Here is a 26,977-nt window from a genome sequence, read left to right as displayed (position 1 = left end):
CACACACACACAGTACAGATGTCACGAGGAGAGGAGTGAAAGCATGTTTGACCTTGATAAGAGCAACAGACAACATTGTCAGCACTGGGAATGGAGAATGGCCTTCCCTCCATATATCTATCTCCTTCCTGGGAACCTTTTTAAAACCCTGTTACAAGCACTTTGATTCCTTTATTTAAAAAGTCATTATTATTATGTCATTTTCAGTCCTGGCTGGGTCACATGTCACTCTTAGCTTCAATCTTTATGTGTCCTCTCCTGCTATCACCTTGATCCTGTCTCTTTAACTCTGAGTGTGTACAAATGTAACATTTGTACACACTCATAGTTACAATTTGTACTGTGTGTACGAGTTGTTCTTACTTTGCCCTGTGTTTGTTTTTGTTTTTTTTGGTTGACCAATCATTTCCCTCTATCCAGCTGTTATCAGCCACCAGAGTAGTGTTACCTGCAGAAACATATATTGCAACCTCGTTGTATTTGGACTACCAAAAACAAACAGTAAACACCAAAATATGACTACTGCTAATATATATATATATATATATATATATATATATATATATATATATATATATATATATATATATATATAGGTCTGTCTGACTAAACAAAAACAAATAGAACTCTCTCTGTCTCTGTCTCTCTCTCTCTCTCTCTCTCTCTCACTCATCAGTGTGTCTCTCTGTCTCTCTCTCACACACTCTCTACCATATCTTATCACATACATACAGTCAATAACACACACACACACACACACACACACACACACACACACACACACACACACACACACACACACACACACACACACACACACACACACACACACACACACACACACACACAGGAGGCATAGGCTACAAATTCCGTTTTTCTGAGTCGTGACCTGAGCTGACACGTTTAATCCTCATTTAACCAGCTAATCTCTCTGACATTTTCCATATTATGCCTATTAAGTAACAGCTGAGTCTGAGAATTGTGAGAAACGTATAAACTCAGCTGGATTATAATAAATGCTATATAGTTCTGTACATTGTGCTAAATGAGACCCTTCTGGTGGCTTAGTCCCTGATATAGACGCTAATACCCAACCTGTAGACTTGTCCCTAGACAGAGGTGAGGTCACTGAGGCTATGTGACCAGATTTGACTGAGAGACTTCCATCGTGCAAATTCCAGCGTTTCACCAGAGGAGAAAAGCTTTCCCCCCCCCCCCCCCCAAATGAGTTAATAGCACAGGCAGACTCTTCACATACTAGAGCATGTCTGAAATAAGTGTCAGAGCTGAAATAGACATGTAAATATGAAATAAATGTAGCTAGGTGTACTGTTAGAGACCACAGAAGTGAACCTTTCAAGCCTCTTTTTTCTCAACTCGCTGTTTTCTGAAAGACATTAGTCTATAAGCCATATGTCCAAAACTGGTGGGTCAAACCAACCAATATGTCAATTTGAAGCTATGATTCCCTGCTTTCATATGACATGAAAAAACGAAAATGAATTCACCGGGGCACGGTGGCACAGTCGGTAGTGCTGTCGCCTCACAGCTAGAAGGTCCTCGGTTCGATGCCCGCTGGGGACGCTGTGGGCGCTGGGCGTGTTCCCTCCTCCGCGTCATCAGTGCCCATACCCGAGGTGGGTTTGGCGAAAGGGCCTTTCTGTGTGGAGTTTGCATGTTCTCCCCGTGTCCCCTAGGGTAGGTACCCTCACAAAAACATGCAGTAATCCTGGTCTCTAAACTACCTCCCCCTGGCCAGCCGGGGCGCCTGATGGAGGGGAAAGGAACTGGTCGGAATAACGTGTTCCTTCCACGCGCTACGTCCGGCCAGGGAAATTCCCCCCTGTCAGGTGAAAAGAAGCAGCTTGGACTCCTCATGCATGGAAGGAGGCATGAGGTCAGTCCGCTGCCCCCCCCCCCCCCCAGGTTGGCAGAGGAAGTGTAGTGCCCAGGATTACATTAGATAATTGAGTACCACAGGCGAAAAACAGTCTAAGTCCAAATTTCATTCTGACCCCTCCACAAAAAGGCCCCGTTGTCCTGAACCCTTATCTATCATTTATAGATTATGGATCAATAGTGTGGACTTAGACTGTTTTTCGTCTGTGGCATTCAGAGTGAAAAAACTGGGTTGCAAAATCGTGGGATAGAAATTATATATAAAAAAAAAACGAAAATTCAAAAAAAGTTCTCTCAGTCAAATTTGGTCACATATGATGTTTGGTACCTAATAACGCCTGTGCAGTGGGGGAAGAAGTATTCTGAATTTTTGCCACAATACAATTGTGGTAACACAATTAGAAACATAGATGACAAGGAAGCACCAGGAAGCACCTAGTCTTCTATACCTATGGTGCCACTTCAAACATGTCAAGTTCCACTTCAAAAACTGTTAATTCCATCTTCAAAGATGTTGCTTCCTATGGTGCTTCCCTGTCATCTATGTCAGTGGTTCTCAACCAGTGGTCCGGGGACCACCAGTGATCCTTGAGGGGGTTCCAGGTGGTCCCCAGCTAAATGATGGAAAGTTGGTGACCAAATGGACCCTTATAGATCTTTAACTCTCGAGAGTGTAAAATGAAACTTTGGTTTTGTTAAAACATCTGTATTACTTAAAGGAGCATTCAGTGATTTGACTTAATTCAAATATCACTTATTTTTTCTTTTTTTCTGGATAATCCTCCCTACTATAGAGTGTGCTGACCATATAAGGAGTTCCTCCCTGTCCCCAGTGAGCCCCTGGGGTCAAAAAACCCTAGTTTCAGTTTTGGTGGCGGGTGGCAAAACCTTCATCCAATCAGGATGAGTGGGGCCTTCCTCCAATCATGATCGAGTGGGGGCGGGCCTTGGTGCACATGCTGTTGGCCTGTTGCACTTCCCCCCACTGTAGAGCGTGCATGTGCACATTTTGTTACCCGGGCGGACTGGGTGGTTTTCCAAATCACCCAAATCACTGAATGCTCCTTTAATTTACAAGAAGCCTACACAATTAGTGATGTTATATAATTGTTATTTTGGCCTGCTATCTCTCCTATGGAACCACATCAACGACAACAAAATATTCTAAATTGTGGGTCTGAGAGGCCAAATCTAATCAAATGGTGGTCCAACCATGGCTCAAATGGCGATAAATAATGGACCTTGATTATGAAATAGGTTGAAAACCACTGATCTCTGTATGAGTGAATTCCGGGGCAGGGAGGGCCGTCAGTGTTTCTCAGAAAGACCAACGCCCACCACCTGAACAATCAAATCTCAGGGTAATATAATGTTATGTAATAATATCAGAGGCAAGTGTTGCACTTTTTACTCCTCTACAATGATTTGAAAACTGCAGATACAACAAGTTACAATTCAGATTTACATTACCGGCGGTATTACAGGATATACAAATACAATACATTAACCAATGAAGCCCTATTTCATCCTTCGCCTATTTTGGAAAAAGCTTGACAAAACTTCAGCACTTTTACTTTGATATTGTATATTCTGATGCCAATACCAATACACTTTTCCTCAAGTAACATTTGGAATACAGGCCTTTTACCTTTTCTCCCCAATTTAGTCATTGCTAAATACACATAATTTGTGTTGTCACTGTACAACACCTGCCGACTCATAACGACTCACCTGCCAATAAGGAGGACATAGAGCCTTCGTCCTACGCCTTTCACCCAGCACTCCCCGCTGACAGGTGCCACCCCAGCCCGTAGGAATACTTAAAGTGATATTTTTGCAGATAGTTTCTCTTCGCTTTACATTTAAGCTATAGCACAGGAACCGTATAGGTCTTACAATCAGAATAAAAAAAGAATATAAAAATCAAAATAAATTGTAGGAATAGCGTCCACAACACAAAACTGGTTTATATGTGAGACAAGCCATGGCTCTGGGTGTTTATGCCTGGTTTGTACTTGGCTGTGTCCCATGTGGTGAAACCCAATCACCATTTTCAGTGTACGACAATCACTTAGGTATTTATACTTGTAGTTGCGTGACAGGATCTCTATGCAGCGTGCCATTGTCTGTACTGTAAATCAGTGGTTCTCAATCAGTGGGGCCGTGACCCCCTAAATAATCATATTTGAACTGGGGACCCCCAAAAAAATAATCATATTTGAACTGGGGACCCCCCCAAAAAATAATCATATTTGAACTGGGGACCCCCCAAAAAATAATCATATTTGAACTGGGCACCCCCCAAAAAATAATCATATTTGAACTGGGCACCCCCCAAAAAATAATCATATTTGAACTGGGTACCCCCCAAAAAATAATCATATTTGAACTGGGCACCCCCCCAGCCTGACAATTGTAGGAATTGTAGGAGTTGAGGCATTAAATGTTGTTTGACTCGATTCCACTATAAATATTGTGAGAATAGCAAATCTACAAGCTCACAATGCGTCGCATTTTCAAAAGATATGTATACATTTGAAAACTTTTAACGGGACATTCTGCATATTAAGTTCTTTTGCTTTTCGTACTTTAAGACAAAAGTACATTTTGAATTCCGTAGATTTTGAGTACCTTTTCCACCACTGGTCTTAGACTAGTTCATAATCCATGCTGGCTTTGCTGTTGAAACTTGGTCAAAGGCCAGGGAAAAAAAGGAGATGTCAGCACTTTAGGGGGGGTTTCACTGCGACCCATGTGATCCACCCTGAGCTTCCTTCCCTGTTTTAGTCACACAGCACACTGTCTGGTACAAATCCTCAGTGGTCAATTAACCCACTGTTTCCCAATAGTGGGTCGGAACCCATGCATGTGCAGGGGCGCGGACACATTTTTTATGGGTCCCTTTCATTTTTGTTTCATACATTTTGTGTTGAATTATTATCATTTCAAAACTTTAAAAAAAATAAACACATTTTTCATGATTTCAAAACAAATTCAATGTTTAATTTCTTCCAGTAAATGAATCTAAGAAATTTCATGAATAGAAAACAAATGTTGAAAGTGAAAATAGCTGATCTACAAGCTCATAATGCACGACGCATTGTGAGCTTGTAGATCTGCTATTTTCACTAGTGTAGGTCACAGGCAAATGTCTATTTTCTTTTTTGGGTCTCGAGCTAAAACGTTTGGGAACCACTTCAAGTTTAACGCCCAGAGTGTATGGATGATGGATTAAATTAAATGTGCCATTCTTTCCCTTCTTATATAAACCCACTGAAATCTTAAACTCTATTTTACCCATGATAGACCCACCGAAAACACGTGTCCTTGGTTCTGGTGACAGATATTGTCCTAATGCGCGAGGCGCCCTTCATTTTTCAATTATTCAATTTAAAATGTATTTTATTTATTGATTTTTTTAAAGAATCCCCCCCCCCCCAAGTCCTGGAAGCACACCAGTCCTTTCAGATTAGCCAGTCTTTCTGAAGTTTAAACTCATCTAAACTCACTAACCATAGTAGTAACAGTCAGCAGACTGTACAGAGTGTACAGTACTTGACTCTTAATCCTTGTCTTTTACATCACTTTACTTATAAGAACCCACCCCCCGGCCCCCGCCACACACACACACACACACACACACACACACAATAGCCTCTCCATTCCTCCACCGTTTTACTTCCCACAGTTGGGGAGTAACTAATTTAAAGCGGCACTGTGTAACTTCTTTTAATGAGTAAAATGTAATGGTCGAGTAGGTTAATAGTAAATACACTAACTGAATTAGTGGTAGTATTCTGTCACCCTGCTCTTCTATTGAGACATTTAGATCATGTCAAAGGTCATGTCTCACCGTACTAGACACAGGATCTGAAACTAATTGTGACCTGAATGTAAAGATTCAATTTATCCCCCGAGGAAACAGGCCGGCTCTATTAGCTCAATAGTAAAAATGTCAGCACTTGCACAGGGAACCGGCTTCAAATCAGGGTATAAGAGGAAAGTTACATTTAAGTCTAAAGGAACTTTAATTAGCAGGGTCATCATTCGACGTCCCAAGGGGTGGCAAATGCCAAACATGTCTAGCATTTATAGTATTTAACTTCAAATCCATTGTTTATGCATACACCATGTGACACACATGGACACACATGGATTCATTTGATTACTCAAACAAATGAATCCCTAGTGTAATGTATCCATTTGCACACTCCCCCGAGTTAAATTAACACTGAGCATTTGACCGTGTAGCATCGTAATGCATGCATCTTTTAACTTGTTGTTTAGTAGTGCATGGTTGAGTCAGTACTGTGCTGAGCTATCATGTGATATGACTCTGGCACCCGGTGTGTGTGTGTGTGTGTGTGTGTGTCTGTGTGTCTGTGTGTGTGTGTGTGTGTGTGTGCGTGTGTGTGTGTGTGTGTGTGTGTGTGTGTGTGTGTGTGTGTGTGTGTGTGTGTGTCTGTGTGTGTGTGTGTGTGTGCGCGTGTGGCACGCACATGTGTGGTGGAGTGCAAAACGAGCGCAGTGTGCAGGCGTTCAGACCCCAGGCGGTGGGTGGGTGAGAGACGCGGCGGGCGGGTCTGTGGGGTCCCCTTTGACTGTGTGAACTGAAATGACAATACAACACAATGCAGCATACATTCAGCTGTCTTGTCTACACTGTAGACAGTACTTCACTGCACTCTGCTGCGGCTGGGGGGGGGGCCTTGTGTCACTTTGTCTGTGACACTGATTGTCTTATGATGTGAATGTGCTGCACAGCAAACCTCTTTGTTGACAAAAGTGAAGGGGAGGGGGGTGGAGTGTTCTGTACTCTGTAGTGGCGATTCAACGCTGCACGCTATAAGCTATTGTCTACCAATAGAGGGTATGCGCGTGACATCATCATCAAACCAGGAAGTTATGCAGGAACGCCTACTGGGTGGCAAAAAACTACTTTCTGGCCTTGACAGCCCATACATCCACACATAAAAGTCATATCTGATTGCATTAAACAACATTAAACGATGTTAAACTCACTTTGCCTGTTGCTTTGCCACTCGATGTGCCATTCACTTTAAGCATGCGCATACTCTCTATACACTTTAAGCATGCGCATACTCTCTATACAAACCTCTGAGTCTGTATCCATGAACTGTTTAGCCCTACTCCTCAACTTCATGGTCGCTGGCCAGCGGGGGCAAAGGATTGAGTAAAAGTAGCAATACCACAATGATGTAGAAATGCTCTGTTACACCTAAGTAAAAGTCCTGTATTCCAAATGGTCCATTCATGCTCATATTTGGGATAATTGAGGTGTTGCCTGGTAGCTTGACCTATAGTAATACACCATATATCAGTTCATTTGATTAATCTAAATCTGCAAAAAGTCACTAGTAGTAACTAGTATGAATAAAATGTAAAATTAGATTTGTGGCGTTAGACGTGAGACCTGCCGCAGGCGGGTCGAGCTTCTAGGGTTGTATTTTGTCCCCCTGCTCTTCATTTAGATCGTGTCAAGGGTCACGTCTCACCTAGACACAGGATCTGATACGAATTACAATTTACAATTTAGGCATTTAGCAGACGCTCTTAATCCAGAGCGACTTACATTAGGCAAGAACAAAAGTATGGGAATACATCACATATATAAAATGCATTTAAGAAACATGCGTAAGCTAAGAACGAATCTTTGACAAGATTCAATTCATCCTTGCCCTATAGCAGACAGGCTCTATTAGCGCAATGGTAAAACAATGTCAGCCAGGAAAGTTACATATAGCCTTATGTAGTCCTACAGAACTTGAGTAAATGTACTCAGTTACTTTCCACCCCTGTTGCTTGGTGTTGTTGAACAATCAGGAATATGTTTACATGAATGTGAACATAATATTAATATTTGTTCAAAAGGTGTGGTGTTTGAAGTAAGCCTGCTGAAATAGGAGAACTCATAACAATCTTCATTCTTATGGTAGGCTACACCCTGCTACCTGTGGATCTTGGTATCTTGGCAGTGGTGGAAAGTATAAATACGTACATTAACTCATGTACTGTACTTAAACCATTTTGACTCTACTACAGTTATTTGAGCATACTTTGTATATCGTTGCTGTCAGGCAGAAACCGTTTATCTCCATATTTATTTATTTGTTCTATTTCTTTGTAAATGAATGCCCTACTACTTGATCATACTACAGCGTCACACAATGACACAAAGGTATCAAAAGTATCAGATCCACGAGCTTGAAAGATTTGACATTAAACTTGAATCTGATCCTGTGAAATGGAACATTAACAATGAGTACTTTTACTTTGGTACTGTAAAGTACATTTGATGCCAATACTTTTGTAGTTACTCAAGTAAAATGTTTATGTCAGAACCTTTTCTTTTGTGGTATTGATACTTTTCTAAAATAAACAATAAATACGAATCTGAGTATAATAGCCTACTACTTTCACCACTGCTGCTGGTTAGAGATCAATTACTTGAAATCCCACGTTTATTTTCCAACTACACAGCTTTTGAAATTTTAAAGCTAACATTTTTTAAACTCAAAATCTTTACATCTGGTAGTACAATATCTTTTTGAGATGGGGGGAGGGGGGGTTGGCCGGTTGGGGGTCCGCAAAATGACTTAATAGAGCATCAAAACCTGTTTAACCACTTGAACCCTATTTATATACATTTGGCTACATAGTTCACAACGCTGTGATGTGTTGTGAACTTGTAGATCTGCTACTGTATTTTCTATTTAACATTTTGGAACTTTTAACCATTTTTACAACACCAATCTTCGGCCCCTTTAATAGTAGCACAAATGTTTTCAAATGCCGATCCATGTGACCAAATACATATTAATTTTGGGAGTCCTTTGACATGAAAATGTTTGAGAGTTACTGGGTTAGAAACATCCTCATTAGAGTAGAATCACAGAGCATGAAATCAAGAGGTCACCAAGTTCTAGCAACAGCCTGTCCTTAATTGTACTCGCAGGGAAAGTGGTGATAGTGCTCCCCCTGCTGGGGAATTTGTGAATCTGACAGACTAAACAGTTTTGAATTGACAGCTAATAGGCTATACCTGTATGTGCTGTAAATGAATAAAGACCTACAGTATTATATTTGTAGATATGGATGTTCAAGCTCTTATAATCCGATAATGAGGGGAAATAATCTGGGTTTACGTCAATATAGGCTAATTCAGGTTTGGGCCTTCTTTAAATTACCTTTTGGGGTTGATTTAGGTCACATTCCCACCTAATACTTCGGTAGACTCGATGCGAATGGGAGGAGAATTGGGACTTCTTGCATATTTAATTTACTGCGGATTGCATTCACACCTGCACCGAAGTGCGATTGGAAGCGAAGCGAAACCCCCGTTTTTGCTCGGAGTAGAATGCGGTTATTTGATACGCATTAGGATTCAAATGAGCCTTCACACCTGCCAAACGAAGTGCACTTTCTGACAATGCGCAGCAGGATTCGTTTTAATCGCAGCAAAGCTTTCTGGTGTGAATGTCGGGTTTTTTTTGCATTCGTATCTCATTTAAATAATAATATTTTAATGAATTGAGTACAAAGGTCCCAGATGAAAACATGCAAGAGGCTTTCTTGGGTTTAAATCCTCTTAGACCTTGTATTGAACTGTATTTTCCTGTTCTAGTGTTTTGCAAATGTTAAGTCAGTCAGTCAGTCAGTCAGTCAATCAGTCAATCAATCAATCAATCAATCAATCAATCAATCAATCAATCAGTATTTTCACATTGTTTTTTTTAGGTTTGTGTAGTAGCAGATATGTGATGTTGTACGCCCCGTAGCCTATAATTTCAACCAGGAAAGGAGGAATTATACTGAATATTATACTGAATCCACTTCACATTGGCAGTAGACTAACAAAACGCCTGCAGGCTAGACTAGGCTAGCACTAGGCCAGTAATCTCTCAGAATCTGTCAGCAGCACCACTGCCCTAACATGTATATCGAGGGCTTGGAGTGCAAAGGCGTCAGTAACATTTTCTGAATTTTACAGAGCAAAAGCAAAGTTTTAAATTGAACGTAATTATTTAATTAAAAACAAAACATTTATGCATTACTTTCCGTGTACTTAAAAAGTCCTTAATTGTTCTATTTGATGGCCTTCCCAAGTTCCTGCCCTGGCATTTGGTCTTGTCATTTTATCGGATTCTGACACATTCCATGATTTTGATCAGTGAGCTGGATGCAATCCTACCTGGAGGGGAGAGAACAGAGGTGAACGGAACACAATTCATCAAAACATACTAGGGCATACTAGGGCCTTTACTGTTCCTAATATGTGTAAACGACATGACATCAGCTTGTGTCTGCAACTTGTTCCTGTTTGCAGATGACTCGGCACTGCTGGTCTCGGACAGGAACAAACTGCAGGTTGAAAAGGCCCTCAGCTCTGAACTCAGTAGAATCTGCACTTGGCTCGCTGATAACAAACTATCTTTACACCTGGGAAAAACTGAATCCATTCTCTTTTGATCAAATAATAATCTCAGCAAGGCAGATGGCTTCTTTGTTAGAGTGGGTGACAATATTATCACACGAAAAGATGAAATTACCTACCTAGGTTCCATCCTAGGCAAATCTTTCCGGTGATAAAATGGCCATCAACGTAATCAAAAAAGTCAACCAAAGAACAAGATTCCTATACAGGATCTCCTCACTTGGTCAACAAAAACACATTGAAGACCCTAACAGGAGCCCTCGTAGGCCTACAAGGTTTCTTCGACTATGCATGCACCTCTTGGTACCACAGCACCTCAAATGTTATGATGAATTGAACATGGTGGACCCTATTGTAAACAAGTGTAATGCTTTATGGTGTCGTCCACAGTTAACAGATTTGTATTGAGTTGTGCTTGAAAGTTGAGTTGAAATGTAGCCTACTGTAATTCTCCAATCTGTTGCACCGACAGGAGGCGCTATTGGTCCCTTTGTCTGAAGCGGACACACACAAACAGTCATGATGCATTATGGGAAACAAAATGTCCTCGGACAGTGCTACTAGCCTAGCTACTAGCTAGCTGGAAATAATTACAGTTTGTTTTATATTGTTGCAGTTTAATCGTATCGTTCCGTCGTGAGTCGTATCCAGCTTCCATTATGGTGAGTTACAGCAACACGAAAACAAACCGTTTGCCTTTTCCCCTTTTAAATCAGAAACCAGATTAAAACCAGCGGACGTGGTTAGTGTAGCTCACTGTGGCTAACGTTAGCATGCTAACTGGTGGTATTTTATTCCGAAGTAAACAACACCACGAGCTTTTTTTTTGTTTTGTTCCTTCACTGAATAATTGCTTTATATAAAATATGTATCTGTTCATTTATAATGGCGTAGACACTGGGCACGGCTCACGTGTTGCATTGTTTACATGTAGTGTTTTATATTTTGTGATTATATTGAATTTCGTTTTTCACGTCATGTTTATGAATTTAATACATAAGACCCCAATGGAAACAAGACCCGGCGCAAGGACTTTTTTGGTGCTCTCCCTTTAGATCAAGTGTTTGACTCAAATTGACTGTACTGTTTACATTTCTATCTAATATTACATCTAGTATTACATCAATCAATCCACACGTAAGCTTACGTGTGGTAACGTTCGACCTGTTGTTTTGATAGATTGAATACTGTTTTAGTCAGAAATAACAGCTCGAGTAGACATTAATCTAATATAAGATTGATATTGTATGTATTATTATTGCATTATTATTCTATTTGAGTATTCAGCAAAGGCATGTATTATTTGGAATTAAAAAATATACAAAATAACCACGGACAAAATGTATGTTATCAACCTTCTCTTAATTCTTGCAAAATGTCTTATTCATTGTACCAAATTTTCTAACTAAACCAACGTCCAAATATTGTTGTTTTAAAACCTTATTAATGTCACACTTAGAAAGAAACCTTAAAAAAACACACTCAGTCTGAATTTTCATTTCGGTTCACTTCATTATTCAATCGCCAGAACATATTTTCTTAATGGGCGTGGCTGGCGATTCAGGGCTGGAGCCAGGCTAAACCCAGAAGAATCTGAAGAAGCTCTTTAAAAATATATATATTATATGTAATTGTAATGTTGATATTTTGTGTCCCCCAAAGAAATAAGGCTAAAAGGATAACACATACGTTCTGGGGACTTCTTTCCAAATATGGTCCTATGTATTCAATTAATTAATCAACTTAGCATAACAATGAACACAATAATACAAACACTATGTGTAGATTAGATGTCTTTTATCCACAAGGGAAAATTGTTTTGCTCAGGTCAATGCATACATTCAGGACAATCCATAAATATACAAATACAATAAAACAACCAGCAAAGTACTAGTGAAATAATTCTAAAATTTAAAAGCCATTTAAAAGAAAGCAAAGTCTCTCTCCACACCATGAATTGTGTGTGTGTGTGTGTGTGCATGCGTGTATGTCCATTATCAGCGCTTTTACAAAGTAAAAACGGTGTCAATATTATACTCGTTGATATGGTGGCTGTTCCCTCCTTCTATGGGAATTTACATTCACCTCCCCTTGTGGTCTCCTGGTGAATTTGTTTTTCTTTTCCCAGGCCAGTTAGTTTTGATTAGGAAACCAAGGATACACATTCTTTAATCGTTAATGGATGGTGTCAGGGCACTCAGAGTAGTAGAAATGAGAACTTTCCCATGTTTTTTCTATATTTGGGGGGTACCAGGTCATCAACGCTCCCTCTAGTACTTAGAGAGGTGTGTTGTTGTGACTGTTTTCTGAAAAACCTACGTTTCTATGTCAGTGGTTCTCAAAGTTTTTCATATCAAGGACCCCCAAAAATACATGTAATTGACCGTTGACCTCCATCTGAATATATGTAGTTCCAGGGACCCCCCCAGAAGCAAAGATTTGAGTTAAAAACGTACGCTCTGAAAGAATATATATTCAAGGATGTGCGCCTCATTTTCACGATTTTTCAAAAATAGCAGATCTACAAGCTTGTAGCGCGGCACTAAAAAAGGGTATCTTTGAAAAACAAGGAAATGGTCCTGTGACTCCCGCACACTGTCAGACACTTGCCAAAATGTTGCTCTTTATTAGGTCGACGTTTCGGTCGATTAGACCTTCATCAGGACAGACAATGAATGCTCTATTGCCCTACGCACCTGTCACTAGCCTTCTGAGGTGTGCATCAGCCTTTTGCTAAAAAAGGTTGTTGTGACCGACAGCAGGGCATAAATACAATATAATAATATGTTTGGTTTTCCTTGTCTTTTTTTATTCCAGTCAGCTAAAGTGGATTCCAAAGTTCGAAGTGAATCCACCAGTTCCAGAACGGACGAGAGGAGGAGATCAAGGAGTTCAGGTCGGGACACTTCACAGTTAGAGTAGCACTAGAAATGCTCAGTGTTCATTTAACTCTTGAGAGAGTAGAGTAGTACACTTATGCTGCCTAGGAGGACGTCCACACACGTTCCATCAAATAAAACCAGACAATAAATCCGGTTCCTATATCCTCCGTGATTGTTGGTTTCGGAAACGGGAAAAATACAACGCCACCATGCAAACGCTCTGGATACCTTGTAGCCTATCTGAGTTGCAAGTTCCATATATGCACACCGCTTAACCATTTTGACCCCCATTGAAAGCTTGACCATTCTCCTTACTTGGTAATCGTCGCTAACATGGTATTGGCCAAGAACAGGCTGGGGTGGGACTTAGCATAGGGATATTTGTACACCCTCTAGTATCCCAGAAGGTCCCTGACTCCCTGGATGTAACTTTGAGAACCAATATAATCTGTATCATGTTACTGCAATACTGTACTGAATGTATGATTGAATTACAGTAGTTGTTATCAAAAAATATAATGAAGGCCACAATTATATAGATTTGTTTTTTTTATATAGGAATCTTTATGAGGGAATCGTTAATGAGCCAGAATCATTGGACCGCAACCCCACTTACGGGTCCATTTGGTTCCAGTTGTACACTTCAATTCCACTAAATTTAACAATGTTAACGTTTCACTTGAGGGGATTGCACATTAAGCCCTTTATAGAAGTAACAAAAATAATTAAAGTAATAGTTACTCGATTTGAAATTGAACTTTAAACTTGTTTTTTGTTGATCTCAGGGTCCACAGAAAAAAGGAAACGAAAACGCAGCCGTAGTCGATCTTCATCCTCCTCTTCCAGCTCGTCGTCTTCATCATCATCATCATCATCATCGTCCTCTTCTTCCTCACGCTCATCCCAGTCATCCAAGAGCAGTCGGAGTAGCTCCAGCAGCAGCAGTGGTGAGTGTGTGTGTAATTTGTGTGAATCCGTCATGTGGTCTTTTCAGTGGTTTATGATGGATGGCGCTCTTTGTTTGCCGTCCGCCTCCACATTATCAGATTTAGAAAAATTAATTTATCTAAGATTCTTTTGGGCTAGAGTTGAAAACCACTGTTTTAATTGAATGACATACTGTAGCTGGTCACATGAATTCCCAGATCCGTATTGGAGCCATGCTGTCCCACGTGGATCTCGACTAGATCCTCATGATTATAAAATTATTATTATTTTTTTTTAATGTTTTATTCATTTTATAGCTGGCAGAGCAATTTGTTTTGAGAGCAATACAGACCAAGCTTATTATGAAAATGTTAATTGATTTATTTTCCTGTGTCCCTGATAGATTCCAACAGCAAATCCAGAAAACATTCAAAGAAAAGAAAAAAAGAGAAGCAACTAAAAAAGGTATTTAAAAAAAAAAAACTCCATTATGTCTGAAAAGTCTGAATTAAGGTTGAAGAATTAATCCAGCTGTCTGATCGTAAGGTTTGTCTTAAGATCCAATACTACATGTCCTGTTATGGTTTAAACTTTAATTAAGGAGAGCTGGTCAGTCAGAGTGCTGCAGAGAGTGAGAAGCAGCTCCGCTCCGCGGCTTGATTGATCTGGTCTAGATTTGCGCAAATGGACTGGCATGATGTCATTTGTTATTTGTTATGTGTAAAATAGTATAAACATTTTAAAAGGCTTTCATGTACTCTTAATATTTTTTCAAATGAGGTTTGGCCTTATAGTTTGAAATGTGCTCAGTTTGGGCTATTTTCGGGGTGTTAATTAATTTCAATAAATAATAACTTGAAACTGTTTAACCTAAAGCAGTTTAAAAAATGTTGTGTACAGTGAAATTAAGTTGCAAGTTGATTTTCATATTGTGCTGAAATGGATGGAATCCAATTGCTTTGTCAGAATTCTAACCAATGAACTTGTTTTGTTTCTGGGGACCAGAAAGGGAAAAAGGAGAAGAAACATAAGCGAAAGAAGGACAAGAAGGTGAAAGTCGAGGAAGTCTCTGGACCTGTACAGTTATCCAAGGTAGAAGACCTTGTATGCTAGCAAGCATTCATCTATTGTACACCAACGGTACTGGTGTATCAATGCCTGCATTGACAACGGTTACTGTTCATGTTCATACTGCCAGCCCAAAGCTTATTTTTGGCCTATCACAAGTAGGGTTGGGAATTTGGGATCCAGAATCGGATCATTTTATTATTTTTTAACCCCTTCAAGCCTTCATTGAGATGTGTGTTTCTTGTCCTCTAGTACTTGAAAGACAGAAAAGAAAGAGCCGGGAAGTACAGCATGATCTCAGGAAAGAAGATCAAGATGAAAGTTAAGAAGTCAAAGAAAGACAAACAGGTAAAATGTATCATTAGTAATATGAATAATCAGACTTTTTCCTGCTTAATTAGGCTGGCCATAAGAGGGTTAAGTTGAGGTATTTGTTAACACTCCGGCCGCCCACGGCAATCAAATAATTACGTCCGATGCCCAGGACGGAGATTAATCAAAAGACGGAGAATGACTTGTTTGATAACAGAGCGCACCACTCTACAGTCTAGGAGCGTCTATTGGGCAACATTCATTGACATTTCCGGTTGGGCTGTAACTCAGTGTTCCCCCTCCATTAACATGGATGGGATTAAAAATCTAAAAACGCAAATAACTCAAGACAACATTAAGCCAGATCATGATACAGTATACTCTTAACAAGAGCCAAATTCCAAGATGATATTTAGTTTAGTATAAATTAATATCGATATATCTCCCAGCTCTCCTTTTTTGTTTCATGAATAGACTTTCTAACTTGTCGTTTTTGTTTGTCTTCAGGAAGAAAAGAATCGTGCTGAGCTCCTGGAGTTCCTCAACTCCACGTTATGATGAAGCCAGCGTGGACAGACACCAGGAGATGAGATCCTTATGATGAAGCCAGCGTGGACAGACACCAGGAGATGAGATCCTTATGATGAAGCCAGCGTGGACAGACACCAGGAGATGAGACGAGCCAGGTTCTCCTCTACCGACCTCAGGAAAAACAACACGGTCGTCCAGGAAAATGACCGCAAAGGGGTTTGGAGACGGCAGGAACGGCAAGCCTGAGTTACACTAAAAGTCGCGTGCGGGTATCGCACAGCGGAAATGGCAGATCTACGCACTCGCAACATGACTTAGATCTGCTATTCCCGCTGAAAGGTCCCAAGTGGGTGTATCTCTCAGTCTTTCAAACAAACGTACGTGTCCCCATTATGCAGGCTGGTGCATGGGGCAGGAGTCTCTCCATTGGCATCTGTCTTTGGACACATGTGGGGCCTTCACATCCATATGTTGAGGTTTGTTTTGTTGCCATTTTCATATATAGCAGTTTTTACAGAATGGGGTTGCTAGACCCATGTCAAACCACTGGCGATTGGGGTAGGGGAGGGGGGGTTAGTCAGTCCTCTCCCTTAAACCTATTGTCCTCCAGGTAATGGATTACAGACTCACAGGCTTAAGGTTGTGTACCAGCTGCCCCGGTACGTCAAGCCCAGGCAACTGCCATTAATACCATGTTGTTGTCTAGTAATTTACCACTACTGACAACACCAGACTTTCAAAACAAGACAGCATCTATTCTATAATTTTCCTCTGAGGTGTTATCCACAGTTTGTTGAGTCTGTTGATGCCTGGTCTTCCAAAAGCACCAACTATCTCCTTTCAGAGAAGGCTGTGTTGGAATCACATGGTTGGATCTCAAACGGTCCAATTACTACCCCACCAGTACTCTGCATACTGGTTTTCCATTGATGGTGCATGCGCAGTGCGTACTGTTAAGTATAACTCAGGCTTAAGGAATACAGCATACGTCGTCCCAAAGAGGCAAACAAAAACCCAATGACAACTAGCTTCCAGGAACCAAGGACTGGTAACTGTTGGTAGTAACGTATGTTGTTAACCTGCGTTCAGACTGCTAGCCAGAGCCAGGCTACTGTACAAATGAACCATTTTGAGCTAGGTAGCTGCAGTATATGAATGTATACATGTACATATATACACATATAGGAAACATACTGTATATCCGTTCAGACTGCTCGCAAAAACAGCACAGCTACTATACAAATTACCAATGTTGAGGTAGTTTAGCAGTATAAGAATATACTGTATATATGCATTTAGATACACATATAGGGAACATAATGTACACATCACATGCGTATGGATTTTGAATCAACACCTAACACAATATTACATCCATCCACACACCATCATTGGCCTCTTTGAGGACTTCCTGAGAAACCTCAAGGAACCCATTGTCACCTTCCAGTATCGAACCCTGAACCCATGACAGTGACTGCTGTCATGCTCCGAGCATTCCCTGCCAATGCAGCTTGTTTTTTAGGATTTTAATTGGCTATGAAGTTCCTGAATTGGGCAGCACCTAATTTGTGATGAATCGTATCTGGATTGCAGAGGAACCTCTTTTAAGACGACAGTTGAGTGTCCACATGCAATAATGGGCTCTGTGCATAAAGTATAGCTACGGTTGGCCTGGTTTTGGCATGTGCATGTATTACACGTGGAGGTGACATTAACCATACAATTATAATCTAATTGTTAGGGATCCAGCTACTTTAATTTTCAAATTGTTATTAAAGTACCGAAAATGGCAAATCTAGAAGCTCCACGTCTTACAGAATAAAAGATTGCGGCAGAGAGAAGAGCATGAGTCTCCCAACACAAAGGATTGATGATAATAGTAATACTATATTATTTAGTGTCCTCTGAGAACAGTAGCTCAGTTTTATTTTTGTTTTTCAATTTGAAATCTTTATTGATTCAAATATACAAACATGTAAGATGTGTCCTTTAAATTAAGGAATTATTTACTGTCCTCCCCTCAGAAGCAGAAGTTGTAGTTTTGGATTAGTTCAGGATGTTTATAGTGAGACAGGTTGTGACCATTTTTTTCCATCCGTTGCCATTAAAGGCCAGCTTCTGAAAGGCAGAGGTCCCCCCCTCCTGGATTTTGGATTGATTATTAGGGGTACAATAGTTTATTGAACTTGATTGATTTAATATGTAATGTTTTTCCTTTTAAGATTTTTTGTTGTGAGCTTGTAGATTAGCTATTTTCGGATAATGTCACCTTCAGAATAGGGATGCTCGAGTCAAGGGGTTAAGGTGGTTGCACACCGGCCGCGTTTTTCGGAAAACCGATGGAGAAACGCCGCCAAAAATCCGAATTCGCATCCGATTTGCGCCCGGTGTGTGGAGACCTTTAATGTAAAAGAAAATAATTCTAAAACCGAAAGATTTGATGGCCCGCTGTAGTCACTCTGAGGATTGCCTAGGGGTCCCGGACCCCCTGTTGAAGACTGTCTCTAGTGTAGTTAATTTGCTATTTCCACTATTTTAGCAACACTCCTACTCATTAATTTACAAAAGTAAATAAAGGAGGGAAAAAAAAACATAATTATTTTTTAAATTTGGTTGCTGGTGTGCAGTCTCCCTGCATCTTCAAACTGTATATTTGTACGTATACATACAGGAAAGCAACTGCTTTTACTGTGAATCCATTCCTGGTCGGCATTTGGCAAATTATGTTAGGTTTGTAAAAACTAAACAATTGCTGCTAACTTGGCTTCAGAAGTTGCTTGTGATCTGAGCGCATGGTTAATCCTGTGGTTCCTCCACACTGTATGCAATATGTGTATATATATATATATATAATTTTCTGTTTGATTTTGTCTTTTGTTCTCCTTAAAAACTTGCCACAAGTGGTTTACCATAGTCAAGAAGACTGCTCCTGTGTTTTGTTTGTGGCAAATGTTCAGGTTTGCTCACGTGTTTGGTCACTGCAAGTGCAACGTTCCATCGGTGAATATTGTACAGTAATGTCGAAATCTGGTCTTGTAAATGTTCTTGAATTATTGCTTTGTTCAGATTGAGGCAACGCTTTGTGAGCCTGCCTTGTGCTCTGCTACAATCTACTGTCACCAGGGTTCCATTCCCTGGGGGGGAGGGGGCTCTGCTTTTGATATGGCCCGGTGGGGATGTGTCACGTGTGTTATCCATCCCTGCTACTAGTCGGACTCAATTAACCCACTAAGACCTGACTTGCAGTGTATAGGGCTTAAATGGTTCTGAAAATGTGCACCCCTGTGTTTTTTTTGTTTATATTTTTGCAAATCGAACCCTGCAATCTCAGTCTATAATTAACAAAAGTCATGTTAATTTCTTAAAATCAATCGATTATGAGTTCAATTCTGAATAGACTTTGTGTCAGTCCCCCTAATTATTTTTTCACAAACTAACAATGATTCTGTGAAATCAGCGATTGGCTTTATTTGGATAAGAGTGTGCTGTACTGTTGTATATTGTTGCATTTTGATATGTGTGAAACAAGAGTCACAAAACTGCAATAAATTACTGGAAATATTCCATAATATTATTCAAATGTACAACGTTAAGGTTTCAGTCTTTCCGTTAATAAATCATTGCATTGTTTCTGTCAATATCTCTCCATGACCTTGATGATAAATCATATGCAGAGTTCTTACTACTTATTATGGCAATGGACAGAATATGATTCACATTTCATCACATAATTACCATCCGTGAGAAAATGTCAAAGCTTCATGAAAGGCAGACACAAAATAAAAAAAGGTATTTCCACTAGAATTGGTAGAGCGAAAGCATTAATATACATTAATATACAATATACATTCTCCCATTCGAGATTGAGTAAAGTATCCACTTTGTCATGTGGGGTACTGGTTCCCAAACACTGGGTCGGGGCCCAAGTAGTGAGTAGTGAATCTTAAGTAGTTGATCCTTAAGAAGTAGTGAATCCGATCTACAAGCTCACAATGTGGCGCGAAGCGACGAGTTGTGACCTTGTAGATCGACTATTTTCACTAGTTTGTGTCCCGGAGAGACATCAAATTTCTCTTTTGGGTCACCGGCTAAAAGGTTTGGGAAACATTGCAGTAGAGTGGTGTTCACATAATGACGCCATCACAATCTTGTATCGTTGCTGACTGTCGCGTAGAAGCCACAAATGAATGCCCTTGATCATACTACAGCCAGCGTCACACAAAAGTAGCAGAACCACAAGCTCGAATTGCGGCAAGTACCACAGTCACAATTGTCACATGTGAGCTTGTAGATCTGCCGTTTACGCTGAATCTTGCCTATTTTCACCTATTATGACATGCCCAGAATAGAAATACTTGGGGTGCATTACAGAAACAATGTCATTTAAGAATTAAAAAGTAACGTTATCAAAGGATTGGATCCTGAAAAGAGTATTTGGGTCAGTGTCCAATGGGGCATTACGTTTTCCCCCTGGCTGAAAACACCAAAGCGTTAGCCTAAAAAAAAAAGTTTCCGAACACCCATGTTGAAAATATGTAGCTCTTAGCGGAGAAAAACACCATATGAACGCGCAAGCCCAAAATAAATGATCAGCGCCTTGTCACGCAGCTCTGCTGGGGTCTGTTCTTGTACAGTAGATTCCTGTGGACTGGAATCTTCTACTGCATCATTATCCCATATCAGGCAACTGTAAGCTTTATTTCGTTGCTGTGGGTCACAAACATCCATGTTCTAACTTTGTATTTTTCCGTAAATTAGTCCCCTATTTGATCATATTACAGTGTCACAAGTATCAAAAGTAGAAGATCCGCTTCGCTTCGCCACAAGCTCGTAGATCTGCTACTTTTGCCATTTTTTTCACAGGTTTGGACTGACGAGGTTTCCAGACGTCTTTATTTATACACGGTGGTGTTGCATGCAGACAAGCCGAGTGTCACATCATCAGTCCTCGTTGGCAAGCAACACCATGGTACCAGGCTCTGTAGTCTCAATTTCAGCATGAGAACACCACGGTACCAAACGGCTAGTACTCGAATGTCCTTTCGTGTATTTATTTGCCTCGCATGGAAGACAAGGTATAGGGGAAACTGTTGCGCCTTTCTTTGTCCTTTGTTCCAGGTTAACTGCAGGTGCGGTGATCTCAAAAACAAAGGAAAACTGGCAGAAAAAGACTTGCTTGCTGCAGGAAACATTTCAGTCGTGGGACTGAAACGTATTTTTACTCACTATGAGCAACTAAAATGTTTATAAATTCTATTTTCCTAAGTCTCAATCTAATGAGTCTTCCTTAATTTTTCATGCAACAAGCGAGTCTTTCTGCCAGTTTTCCCTCACATAGAAGAGCAATGAGCGTGATTTCCCTCAGTCTCCCGCAGCACTGAGGAAGAGGAAGACTGAAGTTATACAGAAGTTATACTCCTGAAATAGCCGATCTACAAGCTTGGTTACAAGTCTCCAGAGTCTTTCCTGCTCCATTTTTTGAGTGGTGTAACCACTCCTATAGACATCTATGTGTGTCCCTGGGTCCGTCCCTGGCTGGCTGGCTGTGTCCGAGCATGAAAATAGCGTTTGGTTCCGTTTTCCCCTCCATGTGTCACTGTTGTGCAGCCTAACACGCATGCACATATTAACTGTATATATGATGACTTTGGGTGTGACAGTACAGTAGACTACTGTACCGTGTGGGGGTCCCCAGGGGGTCCCTCTACTGAGTAGAGGGACCCCCTGGGGACCCCCACACGGTAATTGTTATTTCTCAACCATTTTGGACACAGGGCGGCTCACCGGAACCTGGCTGGCCCCTTGGGCGCGTTCCTAGGGGTCTGGATGTTCCGGGAGGACCCCCTGGGGAACCCCACATGGAGTTGCACCACTCACTTCACACAGGTGTGATTTGTTTTTAATGCAATTCAATAGAGGGTATGCGCATGCATAAAGTGAATGGCAAATCGAGTGGCAAAGTGAGTTTAACATTGTTTAACGTTGTTTAATGCAATCATATTGGACTTTTCTGTTTTGATGTATGGGCTGTCAAGGCCAGAAAGTAGTTTTTTTGCCACTCAGTAGGCGTTCCCGCATAACTAACGGGTTTGATGGTGATGTCACACGCATACCCTCTATACAGTACAATTCAATGTACAGTCAATTCAATTCTCAAGGAATCACTGATATAGGATACTGAATATAGGATATATAGGAATTATAAGATGTTTATTCATGTATTTTTTTTTCTCAAGTCCAATATCACAGACATTGTTGAGTTGCATCTAAAGCGCAATACATGCTCCTTTCAACGTCCAAACTCTTTTTCGGAAAGCGAGGTGAGATTTTTTTCCCGACATAGGAAAGGAGCAACGTCGGAACGGAGCATGTATCGAACCTTAAGTCACAGGAGCGAACTCCTCGCCTCTGCTGCTGCCGAGTCCTTTGTATCTAAAGTCCGGGACGCTCCACACCCTCTGAGGCTGAGCTCTCTCCACGTCCTCCGAAACGGTCTTGAGATCGCTCACTGGCGACGCCCCGTCCGCCGCCGAGGTCAGTCCCGTCGTGCTTCCGAACGGGTTGATCCGCACCCGGGACCTGAAGGTGGTGAGGGACATGCTGGCGGAACGCCGGTTGTTCCACTGGCGGGCCAGGCGCTGCGCTGCCTCCTCCTCCTTCAGGCGGTCCAGGGACTCCATGAGGACGGAGCGGAACAGACCAGACACCTCCTGGACCTCCGGTTCATTGGCCACCAGCACCTCCCGGAACCTGGACGGATGGAACGAGAGAAAGCATGTTAGAGGTTGGTGTAAAATATGTTCAAAGATAGCAGATGGGGAAAAAAATCATGCATCATGCAACATGCAACATCCTGGTCTTTATACTGCCTCCCCCTGGCCAGCCAGGGCTCCTGATGGAGGGGAAAGGAACTGGATGGAATAACGTGTTCCTTCCACGCGCAACGTCCAACCGGGGAAACTCGCCACCTGTCAGGTGAAAAGAAGCAGCTTGGACTCCTTGAAGGACGCATGAGGTCAGTCCGTTGCTCTCCCCAGGTTGGCAGAGGGAGTGTAGTGCCCAGGATTACGTTAGACACTGGGTGAAAAAAAATGATTACAAAAATCGTGGGATAACAATTTAAATAATAATAATAAAAGATGGTAGATGTCCAAGCTTGCAGCACAGCGCAAATTGACGCTCTGTGAGCTTGTATGTCTGCAATGTTTTAATAGCGAACGCAAAATAAATAAAAATGACACGGATGCTTTCCCTGTTTTAATTTGGCTCAATCTTAACCTAGTCAAAGGTATCATGGATGTGTAGGCTACTCACTTCCACATAGGTGTCTCTTTAGATATGCAATTGAGTAGATTGTATTAACGTGTAAAAAAGGGAAATACTCAAGTAAAGTAAAAGGTACCTACTACCTACAATTGTACTTAAGTACAAGTACCGGGTTACTTTCCACTACTACATAATTACGGTCGTCAGCCGCAGGGCAAGCTGCTACAACAGTAAGAGGTTCTTGTGGTAACCAATTATTGTTCCTTCTAACATGAAGTGGCTGACTCCTTAACAAGCCTTTAAATAGATGGTTGCTCTGGAAGCCATGTTTGTTTGTTCTGCTGATACTGCCCACTTGACCTTCAAATTTGTCTTCTTTTTTCTGACAGTAAAGTACTGACAAGAAATCAGGGCAGTTATTCAAAATAATATTGAAACAGACATTTAGAACCAATAGCCAACTTAATCTTGCCCGTGGAGGTTAAGTTATTTATTGAGAAGCAGGTTTTTATATATATACACAATACATACATATATACAGCATATTATTTTAACGTTTCTTAGATATATCTACGAATTGACATGAAAAGATTCTAACATATTTGGTCTAATCGACTAAAAGTCTTAAACCCTACATTATACTTTGACATACCACATTATACTTTGATACAAATATCTACATCTACAAGCTCACGTGTCGTAGATCTGCTATTTTCACTATTTGAATCCATTAAGACCTGAAACCAGATTCTACAAAATGTCTGTCTCAGTGGTGCTCAAACCTTTTCATATCAAGGACCCTGTCAAATGAGGAGTGTGATTTTCTGTAGGCTTTTATCTGATTGTCATGAGTCTAGTCACTCTAGTCAGTGCATCAGTCAAATGATAACAAGACACCTGCCGCCACACCACATCATCGATCACCTTGATCTCCTGGCTGTTAAACCAGCTGCTTTGAGCAGCTGTGTACAGCCACATGATTAGAGCAGTGCCTCTTCTCAACCTTTTTTAATATGGATGACCCCCAGTTTGATGTGCATTAGGTCAGTGACCAGACCCAAACTAGTGAAAAATGCACAACGTATCACTTCATGCCGCGTTGTGAGCTTGTAAATCAGCTATTTTCATTACGTCTTAACTATTATTTTTGATTCTTTTTAAGTGTCCCATAGCGCTGTGTGATTGGCTCGCAACAGATTTGAATAAAAACACTTGAAGCTCTCTGGATATGTATTTCCAGGTGAGCAGCAGGTTAGGAACTAGCCTCGGTACCCAGACTTTTATTTTCATTCGCATCAGCTCAAAAAATGAAAGCCTGGGGGAACGAGATACATTTCCTGGTCTAGGAGTGGAGTCCGGTGAAAATAAATGGAAAAGAAATGGACTGGTGGTGTCAGGCGTGTGAGAGGTGACACATGCTAGCCTACAACCTTCCTTTTTTTGTATAACACAATTTTTGTAACCCATCTTTCACCCGGTGCCAATTGCCTAAGCTGTAATCCTGGGCGCTACTCTCCCTCTGCCAACCTGGGGAGAGCCCGAACTGAGCTCATGCTTCCTTCAATTCATGGAGGAGTGAGCAAGCCGCTTCTTCTTATCATCTGACAGACGTAGTGTGGAAGGAACGTGTTATTCTGATCAGTTCCTTTCCCCTCCACCAGGCCAGGGGGAGGCAGTATAGAGACCAGGATTACTGCATGTTTTTTGTGAGGGTACCTACTACCTACCCTAGGGGACACGGAGAGAACATGCAAACTCCACACAGAAAGGCCCTTTTGCCAACCCCACCAAGGGTATGGGCACTACCACTGATGACGTGGAGGAGAGAACACGCCCACAGCATCCCCGGCGGGAATCGAACCTGGGACCTTCTAGTTGTGAGGCGACAGCGCTAGCTGTGCCCCCCTCGCCTACACTCTTCCTAACAAAACAATCAGTAGGGGTCACCATCGACAAGAGCCTAAATGGGCCCTCTAGGTTTTTGAAAAACATTTTAAAATAGTTCAAATAGCCAATTCACCCCCGTTCTCTTACCAGTGTTGATTTTAAAGCTATGATGACTACATTTTGACGCCAAAACTTTTGTACCTGACTAAATTTTGAATTCCGGAGCTTTTACTTACAACAGCGTATTCCTACATTGCATTAATGTATTGATACTTTTACTCTGAAATAGCCGATCTACAACTGGGTTACAAGTCTCCCGAGTCTTTTAACCAATGACAATCAGCTCACCACCAATCTTTTATAGTTACCTCAGAATGACCAGGCCACAGCAGGAAGGAGGCACCTTGGCACAGAGCTCTTCCAGCGCCAGCTTCTCTCCGGTACTCATGGTGCTGTGGGTGCTACTGCGCGGCGTGTTGGCCAGCCAGCTATAGTCCACGCCCGTGCGGAGGCGCCGGTACTCGTTCTCGCGCTCGCGGTGCTGCCGCTCGGCCTCCTTCTGCTGCCAACCGAGCTCCAGCATCAGTGTGTCGGTCACCACGACGGCCGGGTCGCGCCGGGCGCTGCGGCCGTAGTACGGCTCGCTCCAGCCGAACCAGGACGCCATCGCGACGATCCTTCCTCCGCCTTCGTCTTCTTCCGAGAGCAACGCCTGGCCGCGCCGTGCTGAAAGACATCCCCCATAGAGGCCCAATAAGTCATCCCTTGGCAAACAGGTGTGTGTGTGCACACATAATTATAGACATCAAAGGGGGCGCTTGAAGCCCCCATGCCCTTTTACCCGTCTTTAAAAACGTGACCTCTCCACACCATGAATCCAGCATTTACTATGGTGAAAGAAGTGCAAATGCCCACGCTCCCGGCCCGCCCTCTATCCTTTATAACTCTTACGTGGTGAGTCCCCAAGACATAGTAGCGGTAGCGGTCATGTCCATGTATTTGTACTTCAAGCTGCCTCACACTACAGAAACGGAAGATAGGCCTCATGGCTCGACAAGGCTCACTGGCTGGAATAACGATAAGGCTTACTTACTAACAATAATTTATAGCCCCTGGATACAAATAACCTCGTGAAATTGTAGCTGCATTACTTTTATATTTTACACCCATTCCCAGAATGTCTTCCTTGGTGCCGCCCTTCTTCCCAGGCACACACTCACGTGCACACACAATTGTTGAAACTTTAGACTACCTCCAAACAGACATGGCCTCAACACCAATTTTATAAAAGTTTAACATATATATTTGTCATATATGCCGCTGTGCAATTTTTGTATTCTTCCCCTGACGGGATCACCATCTTATCATGGTGGGGTGGTTTGCGTGTCTCCATGACCCCTAGAGCTACATACATTGTTAGGAGTATGGCACCGCCTGGCAGGGTCACCCATGTCGAACAGGTTGAAGGGTAGAGACCAGATAGTTTTTCTCCAGGAGCATACTTCTAAGCGTGCAACTGATTGTATACAGTAAAGAGTAAATACCTTTATTATAACCACTTTTGAGTTATTCTACGAAACCGGTACGATTTGCTGTCCCTGGTTGTATGTTATTGATTGAGTCACCAAAATCTATTTTTAAAAGCTTTTTTCATCAATTAAAATGTTCCCTTTAGTATTGTGTAAAAATATGAATTTTATCTTCATTTGCTTTCTTTCAGTAGACACCCCCTATTTTGTCATTTTTTTTC

At 41.5% G+C, this 26,977-nt stretch overlaps 2 protein-coding genes across 3 annotated transcripts; one reads left to right on the top strand and one right to left on the bottom strand.

Annotated features, from left to right (window-relative positions):
- The first annotated feature begins 10,848 nt into the window (after positions 1–10,848).
- On the top strand, positions 10,849–19,446 carry LOC306940852 (uncharacterized protein). Of its 2 annotated transcripts, XR_013792061.1 has the most exons (8): positions 10,849–11,016; positions 13,172–13,250; positions 14,022–14,183; positions 14,567–14,628; positions 15,169–15,255; positions 15,484–15,579; positions 16,051–16,154; positions 16,226–19,446. XR_013792061.1 is itself a non-coding variant. In XM_079526081.1 (7 exons), exons 1-7 carry the CDS (start codon positions 11,014–11,016, stop codon positions 16,099–16,101), a joined length of 540 nt encoding a protein of 179 aa, XP_079382207.1. In that variant the 5' UTR covers positions 10,850–11,013; the 3' UTR covers positions 16,102–19,446. The 2 variants fall into 2 exon arrangements, 1 of the variants encoding a protein (XP_079382207.1); XM_079526081.1 differs by having other exon boundaries at positions 10,850–11,016; positions 16,051–19,446.
- Positions 19,447–22,403: 2,957 nt separating this feature from the next.
- On the bottom strand, positions 22,404–25,894 carry rd3 (retinal degeneration 3, GUCY2D regulator; the record flags this gene model as incomplete). Its single annotated transcript, XM_079525980.1, has 2 exons — positions 22,404–22,824; positions 25,596–25,894. 2 exons carry the CDS (start codon positions 25,892–25,894, stop codon positions 22,455–22,457), a joined length of 669 nt encoding a protein of 222 aa, XP_079382106.1. The 3' UTR covers positions 22,404–22,454.
- Positions 25,895–26,977: the final 1,083 nt, after the last annotated feature.

Source organism: Electrona antarctica, assembly GCF_951216825.1.
Source record: "Electrona antarctica genome assembly, chromosome: 17".
Classification (NCBI taxonomy): domain Eukaryota; kingdom Metazoa; phylum Chordata; class Actinopteri; order Myctophiformes; family Myctophidae; genus Electrona; species Electrona antarctica.
This window is presented reverse-complemented; position numbering and strand designations above follow the sequence as displayed.

What these genes read in the sequence shown, in the direction of transcription:
- LOC306940852 (XM_079526081.1), top strand. An exon ending in TAGCTCCAGCAGCAGCAGTG is followed by an intron (nt 14,184 to 14,566) that starts GTGAGTGTGTGT and finishes TGTCCCTGATAG; the next exon opens with ATTCCAACAGCAAATCCAGA. An exon ending in AAGAGAAGCAACTAAAAAAG is followed by an intron (nt 14,629 to 15,168) that starts GTATTTAAAAAA and finishes TCTGGGGACCAG; the next exon opens with AAAGGGAAAAAGGAGAAGAA.